Source organism: Anthonomus grandis, chromosome 1 (assembly GCF_022605725.1).
Source record: "Anthonomus grandis grandis chromosome 1, icAntGran1.3, whole genome shotgun sequence".
Taxonomy (NCBI): domain Eukaryota; kingdom Metazoa; phylum Arthropoda; class Insecta; order Coleoptera; family Curculionidae; genus Anthonomus; species Anthonomus grandis.
In genome coordinates, this window is record NC_065546.1 from 33720799 (window position 1) to 33741743 (window position 20945).

At 32.1% G+C, this 20945-nt stretch overlaps 2 protein-coding genes across 2 annotated transcripts in view; one reads left to right on the forward strand and one right to left on the reverse strand.

Moving 5' to 3' along the window:
* Positions 1–5256: 5256 nt before the first annotated feature.
* LOC126734696 (tRNA (uracil-5-)-methyltransferase homolog A) lies at positions 5257–16987 on the forward strand. Its single transcript, XM_050438413.1, has 7 exons — positions 5257–5511; positions 11003–11173; positions 11230–11540; positions 11594–11998; positions 12056–12287; positions 12339–12531; positions 16727–16987. The coding sequence occupies exons 1-7, from the start codon at positions 5344–5346 to the stop codon at positions 16972–16974; spliced, it is 1728 nt and encodes a 575-aa protein (XP_050294370.1). The 5' UTR covers positions 5257–5343; the 3' UTR covers positions 16975–16987.
* A 37-nt stretch (positions 16988–17024) lies between these two features.
* LOC126734679 (protein HID1) overlaps positions 17025–20945 on the reverse strand; it is a 34705-nt gene continuing 30784 nt past the window's right edge. The window contains exons 15-16 of the mRNA XM_050438391.1: positions 17322–17480; positions 17025–17269 (exon numbers count right to left, since the gene is read on the reverse strand). Coding sequence (XP_050294348.1) covers positions 17206–17269; positions 17322–17480 — 223 coding nt within the window. The 3' untranslated portion in view covers positions 17025–17205. The remainder of the gene's footprint in view (positions 17270–17321; positions 17481–20945) is intronic.

Consider the following 20945-nt stretch of genomic DNA (forward strand, 5'->3'; position numbering starts at 1 on the left):
AACCCGATTTCTTCCATTAGTATAAAATAGTATACATATAGTATTAGTATATTATTACTATTATTATAATATTTTTTATTGCTGACAATAGGCGAGTTTTACCGTTAACCAGGTTACAGTGCTGGTAAGGATTATGTCATCCGCCGATGACCATTATGTTACCGGTTTTGTTTACTTTTGTGGTTTAATTCAAATTGTTTTTGTACATATGAAATCTGCAAAACTTTAACAAAAAGCTTTTTAATAAATTTTTTACCATACAAAAATCGTCCTGTGAAACCCTCAAAAATCAACTAAAATAAAAGTGAGACAGCAGACTTGAAAAGGATAAATATATTACCACAATTCAAAGTTGACCAGCCGTGATAGTAACTGCTTTTGTTATTAGGTAATAATTTACACTGCCAGATCGCCTTACCAAAACAAAAAAAGAGTGCTAAAACGCGGTTACTTATTATGAATTTGGTTACCTGGTTTACGCTAAAACTCGCCTAGTCCGACAGGACCGTCTTAAGGTCTTCGTTATTTTTAAAACAGCCAGGAAAATTTCTTTTTTGTAATTTGTAATTAATTAAACAATTACTTATTTAATTAATTACAAATCGCTTACACGACGCGAGAGTAAATAGGAGTGTTGAGTGGGGTAAATATACTATAAAATAGAACGAAACATCATCTGTACTAGTAATAGTACAGATACTGCTTTTTGTATTTAGATATGTACAACCTAAATACAAAAAGCATCTACAGGGTATTTCTAAACAAAATAAAAATCAAAAAATCTTTAAAAAAACAAAATCTTTTGCACATGTTTTAGTGTAATAAATCTTCAATCAACGATAACACTGTCGCTTATTTTGACAGGCGCAAAATAATACTATTCCTCTTTAATAAAATATGAAATAATTTTCCAGTTATTATTGAAAGTTTGATCCGTTTTTCTCCCGATTTTTAAAAGTAATTTCTTCGAGGCTTTAAAGTTTTTTTTTATCTATGTTAGATGCAAAATATAGTATCAAAGACGATAACTGTAGTGATGGCAAATCTATCGAGGCCAGTCACGTTAGCGGTTCCAAAATGCTGAATAGGCCGCCAGACGCCGGGATATGTTTGTTAATTTTTTGGGTCTTGACGTGGTTCAGTCAGTTACATACAGTCATTCTTTGATATTTGCCTTTAATAATGCCTGTTTTATTTTACATAAAATTTGATTTAAGTAAAGTGTGTTAAAACTAATTTTTGTGTTTTTCTTTTAAAACAAAGTAAAATCTACTAAAATCTATCATCTATATTATTTTTTTATACTAAATTTGAAGCGGAGTAGTAATGTGTTGTTTTATTCCAGGCATTTTAATTTTTTTTTCTGTTACTTTTTCTCCTTAATGAAATTTAAACCAAAATAAAAAGACTGATTTTTCGTTATATGTAACGTCATCCGAGTGACGTGTATCGGAATGACTTAGATATACGAACAAATCCGAAGATGAATACGAATCTCATATTGTACTGTCGACTCATACGAATCGTAAAAACTTTTTCGTATTCGTAAAAATTTGTATCGCACCGAACAGTCCTAGTTCTACCGATTACGTTTATGTTGTATTGGCAATCGCAATTCGTATATATCGTATTCGTATATATATTATACTATTGACATTATTTAATATAAATATATTTATACAAATGTACATCAATATGCCGCATGTGAAGGCATATTGTACAGGGTGGCCAAATAAGAATGCGAGGTACTGTATCTGGGAAACTATTCATCGTAGAAGCTTGCGATAAAAAAATTTATTACTAAAATGGCCAAGAGAATGACCTGGAAAATATTTTCAAGTTTCTAAAATGGTCGCTAGGGGGCGCAACTGCAATCTTGAATCTAGAAAACTGATGTTTCTGTAAATTTTGCTGAATTAACCTAACAAAAAAATAGTTGATTATTATAGTAGAGACTAATGCGAACCTTTTTTATTTGAATAGTTTTGCTGTATCTCTAAAAATAAAGTGGTGGGGGGGTGTTCAAAAGTTGGCTTAAAACACACCCTGTATACTAAAAACGCCTTAGCCGATTTTATCAAACTTGGGCTAGTTGAAAAGAGCTATTATTAAGCCACGAATATTATTATATTTCATGTTTTTTTTAGTTTTACATCTCGCCGCTAGAGGGCTTTTTTCGGCTTTCTGACACAAATGACTAATTTTCTCAAAAAACTTAAATGCGTTGATATAATTTTTTTTTCATAGAAAAATAGCTAAATGATGTCTAAATAATCTTGCGAAAACCGCAACTTGATATCTTGTTCCTAACCTAAAATATAGGCCTAAGAATATTTTATACCCTTAAATTTTAATTTTTTTATACTAATTATTTTGGAATTTTTTAAAATTCACTACTTTTGAAAACAAAATTTACCATTTTTGAAAATATTACCTAATATCACTAAAAGGTAAGTATTAATAATGCTTATATCAAAAATCAGACCTATTTTATGTTATATATTCAATATGGGTATAATACGAAAAAAATAATTATTAGAAAGCAGGCCATGGAATGCAACAAAACAAATGTCTACTCAAATTATAAACATTCCTCAAATTGTCAATAGTAAGTTGTCAAAAGTTTTACGTTACTTGAGCATTTTTTGTTTTTGCAAAATGCGTTTTACGAACGATGAAGCTGTTGATATGCTTGCGGTTTATTTTGAATGTCTTCAAAATGCTGCAGTAGCAAAAAGAGTTTATGCTGCTCGATATCCAAATCGAAGTCCTTGCGATGTTAGATTTTTTCCCCGATTAGTGGCGAACTTACGAGCCAATGGTAGTTTTCGGCCTAGGTTTCAACGGCCAAGAATTAGAAGAAATGTGGACAATATTAACAGCGTACTGGGATATATTGAAGGAAATCCTCATGTTAGCACAAAAGCATTATCCCTTGAATTAGGCATATCAAGAACAACGATTCAAAATATTTTGAAGGACAATAGGTAAATTCTAATAGCCATCGCCATATATGGATTTATTTAAGTTCAGCTTTTTTTTAAATATATTTATAGAATGCACCCATATCATGTTAATTTACATCAGGCATTGGAAGAAGCAGACTTTGACCGTAGGTTGGACTATTGCCATTGGATATTAGGCATGATACGCGAGGACAGAGATTTTTTATTTAAAATTCTTTGGACCGATATTGGTCTGCAGAAAATCCGCATTGGTTGCGTGAAGTTCAGCACCAAGGGCGCTGGAGTTTAAATGTGTGGTGTGGTATACTTGGAGGCAACATTATTGGACCATATTTTTTTGAGCAATCTCTAAATGGCAATGTTTTTTTCGACTTTTTGGTAAATCAATTACCGTTGTTGCCGGAAGATGTGCCACTGGAAGTCCGGCAAAATTTGTTTTTGCAGTTGGATGGTTGTCCAGCACATTTTGCTAGGAATGTGCGAGAGCATATTAATAACATTTTTCAACAGCGGTGGATTGGAAGAGGAAGCCTGTTTCCATGGCCTCCGCGATCCCCAGACTTAACCTGTCTTGATTTCTATTTATGGGGGCGGTTAAAGGACATTGTATTTCAGACTCAGCCTACGACTAGAGAAGATATGAAAAACCGCATTCGTAATGCAATACATACCATACCGAGAGCCGAAATTGAAGCTGCAGTTCTATCTACCCATGAGAGGCTTCAGCAATGCATAGAGCGTGATGGTCAGCATTTCGAGCATTTACGGGGGCATTAAAACCTTTTCTTTTTAAAATCGGTCCTTTATAGGGCCACAACTTACATTATAAAAGAAATTCGAAATAAATTATTTTGTAGTTTTTATACATATTAAGGGATTTCCATATAAAATTTTCTTTGGCCTAAATTTTAGGTTAGGATGAAGATATTAAGATGCGGTTTTCGCAAGCATATTTAGGCGTCATTAAGCTATTTTTTTGTATAAAAAAATGTATACCATTGCGTTTAAGTTTTTTGAGAAAATTAGTCATTTGTGTCAGAAAGCCGAAAAAAGCCCTCTAGCGGCGAGATGTAAAACTAAAAAAACATGAAATATAATAATATTCGTAGCTTAATAATAGCTCTTTTCAACTAGCCCAAGTTTGATAAAATCGGCTAAGGCGTTTTTAGTATACAGGGTGTGTTTTAAGCCAACTTTTGAAGGCGTTTTTAGTATACAGGGTGTGTTTTAAGCCAACTTTTGAACACCCCCCCATCACTTTATTTTTAGAAATACAGCAAAACTATTCAAATAAAAAAGGTTCGGATTAGTCTCTACTTTAATAATCAGCTATTTTTTTGTTAGGTTAATTCAGCAAAATTTACAGAAACATCAGTTTTCTAGATTCAAGATTGCAGTTGCGCCCCCTAGCGGCCATTTTAGAAACTTGAAAATATTTTCCAGGTCATTCTCTTGGCCATTTTAGTAATACATTTTTTTATCGTAAGCTTTTACGATGAATAGTTTCCCAGATACAGTACCTCGCATTCTTATTTGGCCACCCTGTACATTTATACAATACGTATGTCAAGGCGTATTGTATATATCTACGATCACATAACACCCAAAAGGGGTTTTTTGGGTGTTACGTGTCTACGATTTAATTTTAGTACGAATAATACGAATCACTAAGTTAGTACGACTCGTATGATTCGAATATTTATAAAGATTCGAATCGCCCAACTATGTTGCCATTCCTAATTACATTGCACTCGCAGTTGCCAAATTGTGTATATTTTCTATAGTAAATATGATTATTAAGCTAAAGCTCAACGTGAGTATTAAGAAACAAACGCGTCTAAGAAGTGTATCTTAAATAAGAAGAGAAAACATGGAAGACATTTGTATCTATCTCCCAAAATGGTGCAGTGTTTTCACATTATATTAGGGTTTCATTATTTGTACACAAGCTTATACCCAGTGCGGAAAAATTCATTTCTTTTGTAGAGATTCCTCGGAATTTTTTCATATTTCCTTTTTTTTTTTATGAAAGTAAGACCTAATATTTTAGGAAAAATCGAGAAAATAGCAATTTGTGCAGGCTGTAGCTCGCAAGGGGGTGCATTTTAGGATACATGTTTATAGGAAAAAAACAGTCTTATTTTAACTCCAACAACACGCTCTTAAAATATTTGCACCGAATTTTGTAACACCCTGTATAATAAAAAAGTATTCTTAGTACACCCCTGTCGAAACTAACCTAATTTTTCATCACAGGACAGAATCCTAAGCCTAACCTAACTTTTCAGTATATTTTATGTATAGGTTATGTATATTATTTTCGTGCTTCGCGGCGATCCTAGTCGTTTTAAGTTAAAAAACGTCGTTTTAAATAAAAATGAGCCAAACTGACCTTAATAACACTGCATCGGAAATCCAAGATCCTCCAGATACCGATAAGGCAACTGTACAAGAAGAAAACCCTTATGCCTACCTAGACAGGGATTTTTCATCAGAAAATTTTAAAATTGAAATCAAAAACTTGCCCAAGTTTTACGGAATAGGCGTAAGTTGTTCTTAAATTAGTATAAGAAAGACTCGTAAATTTCTATTAATTTTGAACGTGTAGGATTATTATCTGTATCATCAAATCAAATATCTACACATAGAATTCAGGGAATGGTCAGCAGAGGCTGTCTGCAGGGAGGGGTACTATCACCTCTACTGTGGAACAAAGTTCTGCATAGTCTCATCATCTGCTTGAATAATAACTCCCACCACACCTATGCAGATGACTTCTTCAGCGATTGCTTTTCAGATCAATTCGAGGGCTTGAATTGACCTTGCTGCTGAGCAAGATCTTTACTTTCACCAAACCCTACACAATCAATACAAATGGCATTGGTACCAATTAGATGGTGGGTATTACTAATATCTCATCAGATGGTTTTAAAATTAAACCAGGGATATTATTTATTTAAGGCTGTAATTCGAACAGGCTACTTGGCTAAATGTTACCTGAAACAATAATTAAGTAAAACAACAATAAAATCAAAACAAAAGATAAGACTCCAACAACAATATAATAAACCTAATGAAATAAAAAATCTAAAAATAATATACATATAAGTTCCAACTGCAATAAACCTTAATCAAAGTCATCATGATATATCAATCATAGCACCAAGAATAACATTTATAGTAGACACAGGCTGCAACTTTATTAAATATATGGCACATTACATATAAAGGTGATTTTTAACAGCATCTATGAGGCCTTGGTAAGAAGAATGTTTATGTGACTTAAGCCTAGGTACCAATAAAAAATACAAGAGAGAAGAACAGGACTGCCCATTAAATCATTAATTAACCCATATAAAAACTTATCAAAAAAAAAGATACTTCTTCTCAGATGTATTGGATGTAGGTTAAGCAGTCTTAAAGTTGGCAGTGGTCAAAACGCCATTATTATCAAGTCTGTAGGCTCAGTACTTAGTAAACTTGTGGTGAACAGGCTGAATCAAATCAATGTGGCACTGCAGCCATATACCAATTTTGTCCTGACAAAGCAGCTTAAAAACAGTTTAAACATAGACTCAGCAGTAAAGCTCTGAGAGTTCCTAATTACAAACTGTATTTAAAATGTTCCTAATATTAATAGCAAATATGATATAGATTCTTAGGTGGAACATAGTGCAAGGCACTTATGTGAGTTAGTAGGTATGGCTTTGTTTTTTTAAAAGAAACTAATTAATTTAACTTTATAATTCTTATTTCAATTCATATAGGGTCTTCTTGCATAACCTCCTTAAAGAGCTACTGTTAGCGGTTTTGTATTCATGGATGAGCTTCATCTTTTGCTGGACACATGTAATTTTCCTGATATTGTACTTCTGACTGAGCACTGGTTGAGGCCTAGTGAATGTTTTTTAATATCTGATTGTGTTCCTATATAAATTTTTTGTCGTCGACAATCTATTTATGGAGGAACCATGATCTTGGCAAACAATTGAAACAATTTTTTGTAATATTGATAAGTATGATAATCTTCGGTTAGAGAATGTTTTTGAATTCTCTCTTTCTTTTTGTAAGCATTTTAATTTATATATTCTTTGTATTTATAGGCCACCTACAGGAGATATTGCTATGTTTTTGGACAAACTTGATTTTCTTTTATCCTAGTTGTCCCTACACTCTAAGGTTATATTGGCTGGTGACTTTAATATCAACTACACCGATGAAACTTTGCCACATACTTCTCTTTTAAGTATTTTAAATTCTTACGACTTGAAAATGCATGTTTTTTCTCCCACACGAATAAGTTCTTCATCTGTAACTACAATTGACTATTTCTGCACAAATTTTGATGACATTTTATGCACAGTACTCCCATCTGGTATTTCCGACCATGAAGCTATTCTTGCTAAAATGCTATATAATACTGTATTATCTTCATCTCATTATATGGGAAGAATTTTCAGCAGGAGAAATTTCAATGCTTTTTCTGCTGCTACAGCTTCGGTAAATTGGAATGCACTTGAAACGGCTTCTGACCCACTTACTTTGTAAGTTCTGTGTGATAAGATCAATCAGTGCTTTCCTAAAATGAGGCTTAAAACTAAGAATTTCAGCTAAAAACCTCAGTTTTTTTGACTAAATAGTGCAAATATACCACAAATGAAAATATCCTTGTATATCATCAGAAATTCCGTAGTCTGTACAGAAAGACAATTAAAGCAACAAAATCTAATTATTATAGGGATCACTTAAATATGTCATCAAATAGGCAAAGAGAGTGTTGGTCGATTATTAATGATTGTAGACATTGCCATAGAAAAGTATCTGTACCGTAGTTAAGGCCTGACATTTTAAACGACTATTATTGTGATATACCTAATATCTTGCTCAAGGGCATTTGTAGTAACATTGATCCCTTACACTATCTTCAACAAGTGTTGGTTAAGCATTCATTTTTCTTTCATCCTCTCGATCTTACCGAAGTAAAAAATTAAATCAAACGCCTAAAAAACCATAAATGATCTGGAGCTGATGAGATATCTTCGAGGTTGTTACTCTTTTTGCCTGATTCAGCCTTAAATGCTTTAGTTTCTGCATTAAACAATTCTTTACATATTGACATTTTTCCTTCATGTTTAAAAGAGGCAGTGGTTATCCCTCTTCATAAGGGTGGAGATTTGGATCAGCCTTGTAATTTCCGTCCCATTTCTATTTTGTCTACCCTCTCTAAGATAGTTGAAAAACTTGCAATTGCAAAAAGCAGAATTTTGTCCTTTTTACATCATAATGGCATTTTGTCTGCAAATCAGTTTGGATTTCAAGCCGGTAAAGGGACTCATGCTGTTTTTAGCTTTTTGGAGAGCGTCTATGTGTCCTTGAATTCTGGAGAGTCATCGGCGGCAGTGTTTTGTGATCTATCCAAAGCATTTGACTCTGTGGATCATGGAATACTGTTATCTAACCTCGATAAATATGGTTTTAGGGGCGTAGCGTTGCGATGGCTTGAGTCCTATCTATCAAATCGTACTCAGAAGGTTACAGTGTCTTGCGGCGTTCCCCAGGGTTCAGTGTTGGGACCACTGTTATTTTTACTGTATGTGGATGACTTGAGTTTATTGAAACTGCAGGGCAAGGTGGTTCAGTTTGCTGATGATACCACCATACTATGGAGCCATAAAAATTCTGATTATATTAAGACTTGTATCCTTGAAGACCTTCAGATTTTATCAGGGTGGTGTGCTTCCAACAGGCTCGTGTTTAATGTAAGAAAGACGTCTATTATGGGGTTTAAGTGCGATGTTCAAGGTCTGATGTTTGACGAAAATTCCCTCTTGCAGAATAAAGAGTGCTGCAAGTTCCTAGGAATTACCATTGATGGTCGCCTTCAGTTTGAAGATCATATTTTACATTTAGCTGGAAAATTATCTTCTGGATGTTTTGCAGTAAGAATGGCAAAACAAGAGCTGGGAGGGGTGGTTGCACGTTCAGTGTACTTTTCACTTATTGAATTTCATATTCGGTATGGCTTGCCTTTTTGGGGTTTAACCAATAAGGGGCTACTTAACATTGTCTTTGTTATTCAAAAAAAAGCAGTTAGATACCTGTGTTCTGCTAAGTTAAGAGATTCTTGCAAACCCCTCTTCATTTCTGAAAAAATCTTAACTCTTTTTTCACTCTTTATCTTAGAAACAGCTGCTCTTATTGACAAAATTCCCAAATTACCCTCTGACACTGGCCATTTGACTCGTCATGTAAATGATGTTCCCCTACCTATTCCTACGTCTTCCCTTACCAAAAACTCATTAACTTACATAAGTAAAAAAATTTACAATCATTTTCCTCTATGTGTTAGACATATATCGGATGTTAAGAAATTTAAAAGAGAATTATAGACGCTTTTATTGGCTTAGGCATATTATAACCTGGATGACTTTTTTAATGATAGGTTTTAACCTTGGACATGTTGTAAAGTTTTTTTTTTCCTTTTTTCTTCTCTGGTTTTGTCAACAAGTTTACCTTTATTTAGTAATTGATTGTTTTATTTAGTTATCTTTGATTCAAGTATGTTCAAAAAGTTTTGTCTCTTGTGTTTAATTTTGTTCATTGTTTTGTCAATTTTTGAAATTGTATTTTTGTTTTGTTTTTTTTAGCTTGTAGGATGCTTGTACACAAGATTATTCTTAGGTAATATAGCACATTTTCTTTCTTTCTTTCTTTCAAGAGATAGTCCTATTTTGTCAAAATATTTTTAAATTTCATTTTTATTATATATTGTAACTTGTATTATGTATTGTTTGATGTATGTTTAATTTGATAATCTGAATAAGCATGCTCAAAATGGTATTATTGATAGAGTCGTTGTAAGTAATGAGGATCTTTGATCTTGAATAACTGACCACACTACACTTTGTTGCATTAAGCGACAAAGCGACGGTTATCAGCACACCAAGTGTCCAAGAATCCAGACAATTCTGAAGGAATGAGCAGTCAATAATACTGTCTATGTTAAAGAACAAGCCATCACCAAAAGCCTGTCTATGGCAGTTGAGTGAGCTAACTAACTTGATAGACAAAATAAATAACAACGGACCTAGGCTTGAAACTTGAAGTATATCCGAGATAGCATTAAACAATTTGGGTAATATAGTCCTGATGTGATCTACCGTGTAGGTACCAATTAACTAAATTAATTAGCCCGGACAAAAAGCGATTCAATTTATTCAACAAAATATCAATGCTTTCAAAAGCTTTTTGAAAATCGGCTTTTAACGTCAAGACTGGGCATCAATAAATTCATAAATATGACTGAAAATACAAGGTAAATTAGTGATATAAGATCGAACCTCTAAACAAACTGTGCTGATCAATGGAAATAAGATCTTTGACATGGTCGAAGAAAGACAGATTCAATACAATTTAAAATATTTTTAAAAAATTGCAGATAATGAAAACTGACTGGTAGTTGGTTACCTGGTCACATCAGGTACCACACTAAGTGTTAAAAATTAATCATTGATTAACCAAACAATACCACACAAACAGCAGACAGGCAGTTCTTGTGCTATTCCGCCTCTTGAAACTGGTGCAATAATGCAATCGTACCTTCATCAGCTTCTTTTAAGAACAGGGTGGGAGTTGGATCAAGGTACTAATAAATTCAGACCCTCACACTCTTTTCAAAAAGCAGCGGAATGACTTGAGGCTGCAATTTGTCACTGTCAATGAAATGGTCAAATTTGCTATATGAAACTAAGAAGGAGTCATTATGTCAGGCATGCAACCATAAAGATGCGATTGCCCTGTTTCGAATTCAATTATACTACCCATTCCTTGAAGAGATAAGCAGACCCCATCAAGAGACCTCTTGGCGACGTTGTTGCCTTCGTTAATTGGTGGAGCTGAATGGCGAGCTGAGGGAGAGATCTGAGATAGAGAAATGACAATGGGCCTTCTGAGACCTAAGTGCACCACCCTATGCAGTTACATGAAAATTGAAAGTGTAGATATGATGATGAATTATATTATTTACTTCATTTCAGGAATTTAAGAAGTTACTAAATGAAAAACTGAAACTAAATGCCAATAAAATCAAAACCCCTCGCAGGAATTGTCAGTATGCATTTGTCTGTTTCCGCAATGAAGAAGACAGAGATAATGCTATTAAAGTGATATCAGAATACACATGGAAAGGAAAGCAACTTGCTGCAGTGGTAAGACAATCTAGCAACTTATCTACAAGAACAATTTTAATTAAAATTTTTATTAGTATGCCAAACCATGTGCAGATCCACTAGTGAAGAAAAGACAACAGTTTGACTCATCAACTGATTCAAATAAAAAGCAAAAAATCCCTATAGAAGACAGAATTAAACAATCAACAGTACCTTTGGTCGATCTTGAATATGAAAAACAATTAGAAACAAAGCAGGATGGCATTAAGACGACCCTCAGGAAACTTGGAAATGAACTTTCTCATCAAAATATTGAGTTAAGAAAGTATATTGAACAGCAAAAGGAGAAATACGACGGGCTGCCTTGTGAACTTTTAGGTATAAAATACTCAGATCAAATCAATGGGTAGGAAACATAATTGGAATATAAGCAAGTTTTATTTTACATTTTTCTTTTAGATATAGAAACAAATGTGAATTTTCTGTTGGCATAAACCCAAAAACTAAACTGGCCACAGTAGGATTCAGGATTGGGGCTTATGTTGATGGTATAACTGGTGTAGGACCAGTTGAACATTTAGCCCATATACCTGACTCCATGAAAATTGCTGTAAAGGTATTTGAAGATTTTGTAAGATCTTCCAGCCTAGAAGTGTACAACGCTGAACACCAAACAGGACATTTTAGGCAATTAACTGTGAGATCTGCCATAGATCAACTGATGGTAGTTGTTGGAATTCACCCTCAAAATCTGGAGCCAGCGAATATTGAGACCTTAAAAGAACAGCTAATTGAATTTTTCTCTATAGGCCCTGGCAAAGATGCCAAAGTAACGTCTTTGTACTATGAAGAAATTGTTAAAAAGTATACATTTTTAAAAAAATCAAAAATCTTCAATAATCAGCTCTTGTTTTTTTAAAGACATTCAGGAGATGATTTTACCCCAGCCACTTTTCTATGGGGGGAAACGCACATTTACGAAACCATTTTAGGCCTAAAGTTCAGGGTGTCTCCACAGGCGTTTTTCCAAGTGAACACGAAAGCCGCCGAAATTTTATATCAATCGGCCATCGATTTAGTCGAACCGACCGAAAACTCCAGCATGTTGGACGTATGCTGTGGTACAGGTACTATAGGGTTATGTTTTTCCAAGGTACAAATTAACTTAAAATGGAAAAAGAATTGTATAAATTATTTTTTTTAGCATTGCAGTCAAGTGTTAGGCTTGGAAATCGTTCCTCAGGCTATCGTGGATGCTAAAGAGAACGCACTTATGAATAAAGTGGAGAACAGTGAGTTTTTCGTGGGTAAAGCCGAAGAGATTTTGGGTTCAGTGTGTTATAAAACGAAAAATGAGGATGTTTTTGCTGTTGTGGATCCCCCTAGGGCAGGATTACGTAAGTACAATCAAATTTTTTAAGGAATATGTTAATCATATTCGGGTCTCAAGTAAATTTATTTTTTTGGATAATGTTTTCAACCCTTAATTGTTCCAAGATTTTTTTTTCAAAGAATTGGTAAAGTATGTCTCCAATTGCAATATTTATGTAGGTGCAATGCTTGAAGCGGATGAAGCTAAACCTAAAAAGTATCTATAAGTCGACATCCGTTTTTACATTTTTTATTGCACCTATTCCAATAAAAACTTTATAATTTTATTCAATAAAACCCTAATTTCACACTTAATCGGTAATACGGCGCATGTTACAATTGATTTTTAAGTTTTAAAGTTTATTTTGTCTAGTGTTAATTTAATAGAATACCATGAATTTCAAGCATCTGTGTTGAGAGAAAAAAAATAGAGGCATTGAAATGTGAAAAGTAATTGTCTAGTTGAAATAAAAACCTTTGTTTCCGGCTTAAATAAAATTGCTCTCATCATTCAAAATTTTGTTCAAAACTATTTGACATTATCATTCATGTAAAATCTGTATTGTTGTGACGAATTCATAATGAGTTACTTATTTTATTGAGTATTACGTCACTTATAGCAAAAATCAATTTAGAAAATACCCTAAAATCTCATACGCTCATAAATTAAAAAGAAGAAGAAAATAGACTCATTCACGTTTTTAAAAGAAATATGAACTCAAATCTTTAATGATACCTTTCGATATTCTTAATTTAATTTAAGTTTAATAAGTTTTAAATACAATAATTTACTTGAGGTATAATAGATTTTTTTATTATATATATATATATATATATATATATATATATATATATCTGAGGAGCTGAGGTTTAATCTATTAATATCTGAGCTCGTTCCTTCTTTTCAATATCCTACCTAACTTTGTTATGAATATTAAAATTAAAAACGATAAAAGCAACGAGAAGACTTACTTTTTTAATAAAAATACCTAATTTGAACAAACGTTTTGGTAGTTATATCTACCACCGTTATCAAGGTAAATAAAATTAAAAATATTAACAATACATATACAGGGTCCTGCAACAGTGCGTCGGTCTTCCATAAAGCCTAAAAAAAAAGGTTAAAAATTTCTAACCTCTTAAAAAAATGTTGGGACCTGATAGCGCATATCTGGAAAATATTTTGAAATATAGAGGGTGCTTCAAAAAAGTAGGGAGATATAAGCAGCATTTTTTTAAAATGGAATGCCATCCTATTTATTTTATTTTTAAGACCGTCTTAGGCTACCTAGTATATGCGCTAAATATGGCTGCTTTGTCATGCGCAGTTTGACTGCAATAATTTTTTTTTATAAAAAAAATCTAAAAATCATTACATCATTTAATTTCATCTTGATACTAGAAATGTTAATTCAATGTCAATATTGGACTTAATTGGGATTCTAGAAGAATGGAGAATTACTTTGACTTAAATTTGTTTCCTTCTGTCATATACAGGGTGTTCGTAGTTAGCAATCATATTTTACGAATTTCAAAGCTCCATTTCTCGCTTTTTTTAAATGGAACACCCTGTATATTTTTTATCTATTTAATGAAGATTTAATACATGAACATTTTTTATTATGTAAACATATTAGCTATCTTTAGTCGTTTTTAAAATATTCACGATAATAATTAAACAAGCATATTAAAAATATTTATCATTTTATTATTATTACATTAAGTGTTCAATATGTCCTCCGTTTGTTCAAAACATAAATTAATACATTCCTGAAAACTTCTTTCTACTTCATGTAGCATTTGTGGAGTTACTTGAGCAAACGCATCCCGTATTCTCTGCTCCATATCTACTGCCGTTGTAGGTGGATTTCTACTATAAACAATTTCTTTTACAAAACCCTATAAAAAAAATCTAATTTTGTTAGGTCAGGTGATCTGGCTGGCCAATTAATAGGTCCAATCCTTCCAATCTATTTTTCTTCAAAGGTTACATTTAAATATTCAGTGACATTTCGAGAAAAATGTGGAGGAGCTCCATCCTGTTGAAACCACATTCGGTTTCTAGGAATTAATGGAACATTTGCAAGTAATCTAGGCAGTTCATTTTGTAAAAATTGAAGGTACATTTCTCCATTGAGATGACCATTAAAAAAATAGGGACCGATAATGGTGCTTCCAATAATTCCACCCCACACATTTAATGACCACCTATGCTGATAGTCGATCTGCCGCATAAAATGGGGGTTTTCGGATGAATAATAATGAGAGTTATGTCTATTTACTGATCCGTTTTTATGAAATGTTACGTCATCCGTAAATAGGACATTATTAAAAAACGTGGGGTCGTTTTGTAATTTATTTCTGCTCCAAGTACAAAATTCAAGTCGGTTTTGTATATCCCTATCAAAAAGTGCTTGATGTTCATGGATGTGGTATGGATGAAAATGATTTCTTTTTAAAATTCGTTGCACTGGTCGTTCACTTATTCCAACTGCTGCTCCGATATTTGACTGACTTAGGTGAGGATCTTCGGTTACCGTTAATAACACATCTAACTCTTGCTCCTGATTAGTAACAGGCCTCATTCTATCTTGCTTGGGGTAACAAACACTCTCTGTCTCCACAAATCTTGCTAGTAACCTTCTAAAAGATTTTTCTTCTGGACATCTTCTATCAGGATAGCGCGCCCCATACATTCGAGAGGCTAAGAGGCAATTCTTTTCAGATTCCCCCAACACATGACAATATCATGTCAACAAGTTCGTCTTTGCTAAAATGCATTTTATAAGTATGCAATTTTCGTTCAGATTAGATTTCCTATTTTGTTAAGAATGCAGATTTCCTGGTTCTTATTTAAACATTTTATTATCTACGGATAATTATCGTGAATATTTTAAAAACGACTAAAGATAGCTAATATGTTTACGTAATAAAAATTGTTCATGTATTAAATCTTCATTAAATGGATAAAAAATATACAGGATGTTCCATTAAAAAAAAGCGAGAAATGGAGCTTTGAAATTCGTAAAATATGATTGCTAACTACGAACACCCTGTATATGACAGAAGGAAACAATTTAAGTCAAAGTAATTCTCCATTCTTCTAGAATCCCAATTAAGTCCAATATTGACATTGAATTAGCATTTCTAGTATCAAGATGAAATTAAATGATGTAATGATTTTTAGATTTTTTTATAAAAAAAATTATTGCAGTCAAACTGCGCCTGACAAAGCAGCCATATTTAGCGCGTATACTAGGTAGCCTAAGGCGGTCTTAAAAATAAAATTAAAAGAATGAAAAAAAAAAAGAATGGCATTTAAAAATTTTTAAAAAATAACTTACAAAATATTTTCCAGATATGCGCTATCAGGTCCCAAAATTTTTTTAAGAGGTTAGAAAATTTTAACCTAATTTTTTTAGACTTTATGGAAGACCGACGCACTGTTGCAGGACTTATATAACAATACTTCCTTCAAAACTCCTTCCTAACTCGACAATACTTTAATACTTTTTTATATAATTTCACGGTTGATTTACTAGCTTGACAAACGGTTTTGAAAGATAGCAAAAAATTCAATGGTACTTCTTTTAAAATTAGGGGTGTGATCTTAATGTAATTTGATGATGATAAAAATATATGAATATCATATATTTTAAATTATTAATCTCTTTTTAGCAAAGGAATCCATGTATTATTAAAATCAATCGAACAAGTAGCTAATCATTTATCTTTATTTAACATTATAAATGCACTTTAGTTTAGCTCCTTTAGTTTACGTAATTTTGAAATTGGTTCCTTCGCTAAAATTGAGGAAGCATTTCAGTTTATCCTATGGTTATTGTCGCATGTTACAAAATTAAATTAAGTAAATCAAAAGGTGAATAAGTCTATTTTCACTTCTTTTCAATTTTTGAGCATATGAAATTGTATTTTCTAAATTGATTTTTACTATAAGTGACGTAATACCCAATATCCAATTAAATAAGTAACTTATTATCATTCATGCCGATGTCTGGTCAATTCTCAAAATTAGAGCCTAATGTGGGCATCTTATTGTGGGATAATTTCAAGTTTTAATGTTAATAAAACGTTTTTTTGTCATAAATTGAGATTAAATCGGGTTAATGAGTTTCCGTTTACACAATTAATTTATGAGGGGCAACTTCTGTACTTAGAACTAAATTCCTTCAAAATCGTATAAGTTAAAATATTTTTTAGATCAAAAGGCCATACACCAAGTGAGAAAAATCAAGAAAATCAACCGTCTGCTGTACATTTCCTGCAATCCCAAACTGGCCATGAAAAACTTCATTGATTTAGGAAGACCAGAGTCAAAATACTTAACTGGACAATTTTTTGTTCCCGTTAAAGCGGTGGCCGTCGATTTGTTTCCGCACACTCACCATTGCGAGTTAATGATTTTATTTAAACGGTGGGATTTGGTGGAGCAAGAGTTAAATAAATAATTTTTTTTTTTTATTAATTTTTTTTTGAATTTCCCAAATAAAAGAAAATAATTTTGCCATAATATATTGAGATAATATATTAATTAATACGTTATAACTATGGTTGCACAACTTAAAGTTACATTTACAAAAAAAAAGAAATAAATTAATAGTGAATTGGAACACATAAATAACTCTCACTAGAATAAAATTAAAGCCATATGAATTAACAATAACTGGAATATGGTTAAGTTACACTCTCTGGATTTCAAAGAGTTTTACATCTGTATCGTACCATATGGGAGGATCCATATTCCTAAAAAAACATAGAATAAAAGCATAGAAATTTAATTTTAAATAAAATTTACCTGAGATATATAACTCCCCACATGTAAGTTCTGAACCAAGTGGTGGTGCCAGAATTAGCCTGATATTTTCTTATAAGGATTGGATGTGGTACTGGAAGTAACCCAACTAAAGTACCATGTTGCAAAAACTTCAGGATTTCGCTTTCATCTGTTAGGCCCCTAAACGAAACAATTCGTGAGTAAATACTCCTTAGTTGTAATCAATTATAGTAGATAATACTTTTTTTTTTAAATATTTGCACTCTATTATTAAATAACTTAGGTTATCTATTAATAAAAACAGATTTTAGTTTTCTGTTTCTTAATAATGTGATACTGGGGTCAGGCCATCATGATGGACAGGGTATTTATTGTGAAGCTTTTTGCGGACCATTTTGTCCATGAATTGACCATCATAATGATGGTCAACTCACCACATCTCAAGATTTCCGTCTGCTAACAATGTAAAGATCCACTCTTTATCCTTGAATATCATGATGTCTTTTTAAAAATCTCTAAGGCGAATGTAACATAGAGCCCTTACTTTGGTGATTGAGAAACATTACTTTTTTAATTTACTCGTTCTAACAAGTCACTCTCTTATTGTTACATTTAAAAATTGTGACACTTAACTCCTTTAAGTTTAAAAATGTCAATATCCCGAAACAAGGTTTTCCTGAGGTTTGTCTGTTTCGACAAACCTAATTGTATATTAGAGGACATTGGATAATGGAAATGCTGTAAACTGAGCCAATAATAAAAATAATCTTAACTGAGAAATTACATTCTCATTGTATTGGTGACCCCCTTCCCTTGCTGTCTTGGCTTCATTCTTATGCTACTGATAGAAGACAGAAACCTTGCAAAAACAAAAAAATAATGTTGACTGTGTGTTTATTTACAAGCTGTTAATATTCATGTACTAGCATTTTTTGCCACTGGTAACACTTTTCACATCATCAATCTCTATGTAGCGGGAAATTGCCTAAAACAGGATACCTAAAATGCTTTAACCCGATACTCACTAACTATGGTATTGATCTACTGTTTTTTACCTGGAAGTTTTTCATTGACTGTTTTTTACGTTAAACTATAGCTATTCATCATTATCTTGATGAAAACTTAGTATTTTTAAGAACATGTAAAGTATCCTTTTTAAGAAAATGTATAGTCAGGTAAAATGAGATGTTTAAAAATAATTTAAAAAATCACGTAAAACTTAAATTATCTATACGGAACTTAAAAGCAGAAGAAATTTAGTTATTAGTCTTATATTAATAATTAAATTGACATTTATTAATCATGAAAAAAATCGCACGAGTACGGCTCATCCAACATTTTCCACACCGGTGCAAGCTTCGTGAGCCCAATGTCGACAGTATACCTTCGTGACAATAAATGCAATTTTCATCATTTTCTTCGTCTACTTCTAAACTGTTGTTTATTTTCTCTCTTTCTGTCATCTATTTTCTTTTATAATATAGACTTTTCAAAATATTTAACTTAACTATTTAACTTAAATCGAAAACTTACTAACGAACTATTATTTACTATCGAAACTCTCTAACTTACTTATTTAACTTAAATCGAAAATTAGTATTAAAAGTATGGCTTTAAAAAATTGTATTGATAGTATAGCTTCAGCAGGGTGGTATTAGAAAGAAGAGTACGGTTGAAGTAAAAAGGCATCTTACAAAATAAGTAATTCAATATTAAAATCTAGAGCCTGAAAAATGACCACTATCTCCGACACATTAAATTTAAATAGGTAAAAAATAAGCTGTATAAGTGTATAGTATTCCTGGATTAATTTCTAAATAACAGCAAATTGGTTAATATTATTGATTCAGCAATTTCGCCTGTATAGCATAGGATAAACATAGATATATGGCGTTCGGTAAAACGGGATAGTGTTGCGTTTTACCCACCTCCCAAATATTCCATTTTATCTCTCAAACTATAGCCAGAGACCTACAGAATCAAAAGAAATCCTCACCCTTATTTAATTTCCGGCTTTAATCCAAGAAATTCAAAACTAATCAGTAACAAAACACAATATCGTAACCTTGCTTTTTCGAACTGCATTTTGTCACTCATCTGACTCATCGCAATAACAAAATTAATAAGAATCTTCACTTACTACATTTAGACACTACTACATTTGTTATTTTTAGCGACTAACACCGTCATTTAACTGGTGGCGCTGCTTGTTTTAAGAAAAGCAGTATAGGTATCCTGTGTTGAGCAACCCTCCCCTAGTTTGGAATTACTAATGATAAGACACACTAAGCAGGTGTGAGGTGATGTTTTCTCACTTTTTCTATTACAATTTAATTGAATCTTGTGTAATTAAACTAATAAATGTCTTGTAGCCTTGTCTTATTTTTTAACTGACATAATTTTATAATGTCTTTAATTATCTATATATTAGTACTTTGTACCATTGAGCATTAACAAAAAAAATAAATGTAAGATGGGATAATAGCACAAGGATTCAATGTAATAACAAACAGCATGTGCACATTTATAAAACTCTGGACACTAATTTAAAAAGACAAAAATGTAGTAAATGTCAAACTGATAAATCCTTAAATTTCAATAGACTATAATACTGCCTTGCTAAGACAAGAGGTCGTAAGTAATAAATTTTAAATTCGAATATATTTGCCTTTTTTCAATGACAATTTGAATCCTTAATGAATTACGTTAAATTCTTAATTTTTTTAACTCAATGGAAAATTAAAATTCCCCTGATTTGAGGTATAAATCGATTGATATCTTATATGGTACCTTGGTGGAGATATTTGAAAGTTACATTTTGATTAAGTAAATATTCATATTTTTTAAATTGACCTTCTTTTTGTCAGTTGCGACTTTTTGACTTTGGATTGTTGCGATACGACATATTATCTTAGTGATATATAATTATAGGTAAATATTATGTGAAGTTACGACATACTGTCTTAATAATGATAATGTAAAACCTAATAAAAACTATTATAAAATATTAATGATCAACAATGTGCAATTACAGCTATTGTTATCATGGTTAAAGATAATAGGAAAAATTTAATTTTTCAGTGGGACATAAAATAACACAATATAAACTAATAGAAACATTTATTAGTTCGCCTTTATTAGAATATGACGTCAATCAAAAATAAATCCTTAACATTAAAATTAACGTTATAATAATAAACAGTTTAGTCATCCACATTGGTTTCTTCCTGATTTTCAGGCAAACTTTGCCAAAACAGAAGTCGGCTCTTTGAAATACCCATTGCTGTTAGTTTCTGAATAAAATTTTGTTTTCTAGCTTTTCTTTAACTTTTTTTTAGCTAATGATACCTCTAGGAATAGTTTTTCTTTCTGGCTCAGGAACACCTTCTTTTAGTGCTTTGGCAGTAAGGAAGTCCAGTTCAATTAAAGCACTCTCGAAGTTTGTTTTATATAATAATGTCCTACACCCTCTGACAAAAGTTACTTCACAAATATTAGAAAGGTAGGGTTTTGGTTCAGTTTTATTTGGGAATAAAAATCTCTTACATTCAGAAAATCATGGAGGTTCATTTCTAGGCAGCTATTTTGGCCACTATTCGACAATTGTACACAATTCTTATAGTCTTCAAAGTCTAAAACCTTTCC

Coding starts and splice junctions, on each gene's coding strand:
- LOC126734696 (XM_050438413.1), top strand. CDS start 5,344: ATGAGCCAAACTGACCTTAATAACACTGCATCGGAAATCCAAGATCCT. Junction 11,174..11,229: donor GAAAGCAACTTGCTGCAGTG/GTAAGACAATCT, acceptor AATTTTTATTAG/TATGCCAAACCATGTGCAGA. Junction 12,288..12,338: donor TAGGGTTATGTTTTTCCAAG/GTACAAATTAAC, acceptor TATTTTTTTTAG/CATTGCAGTCAAGTGTTAGG.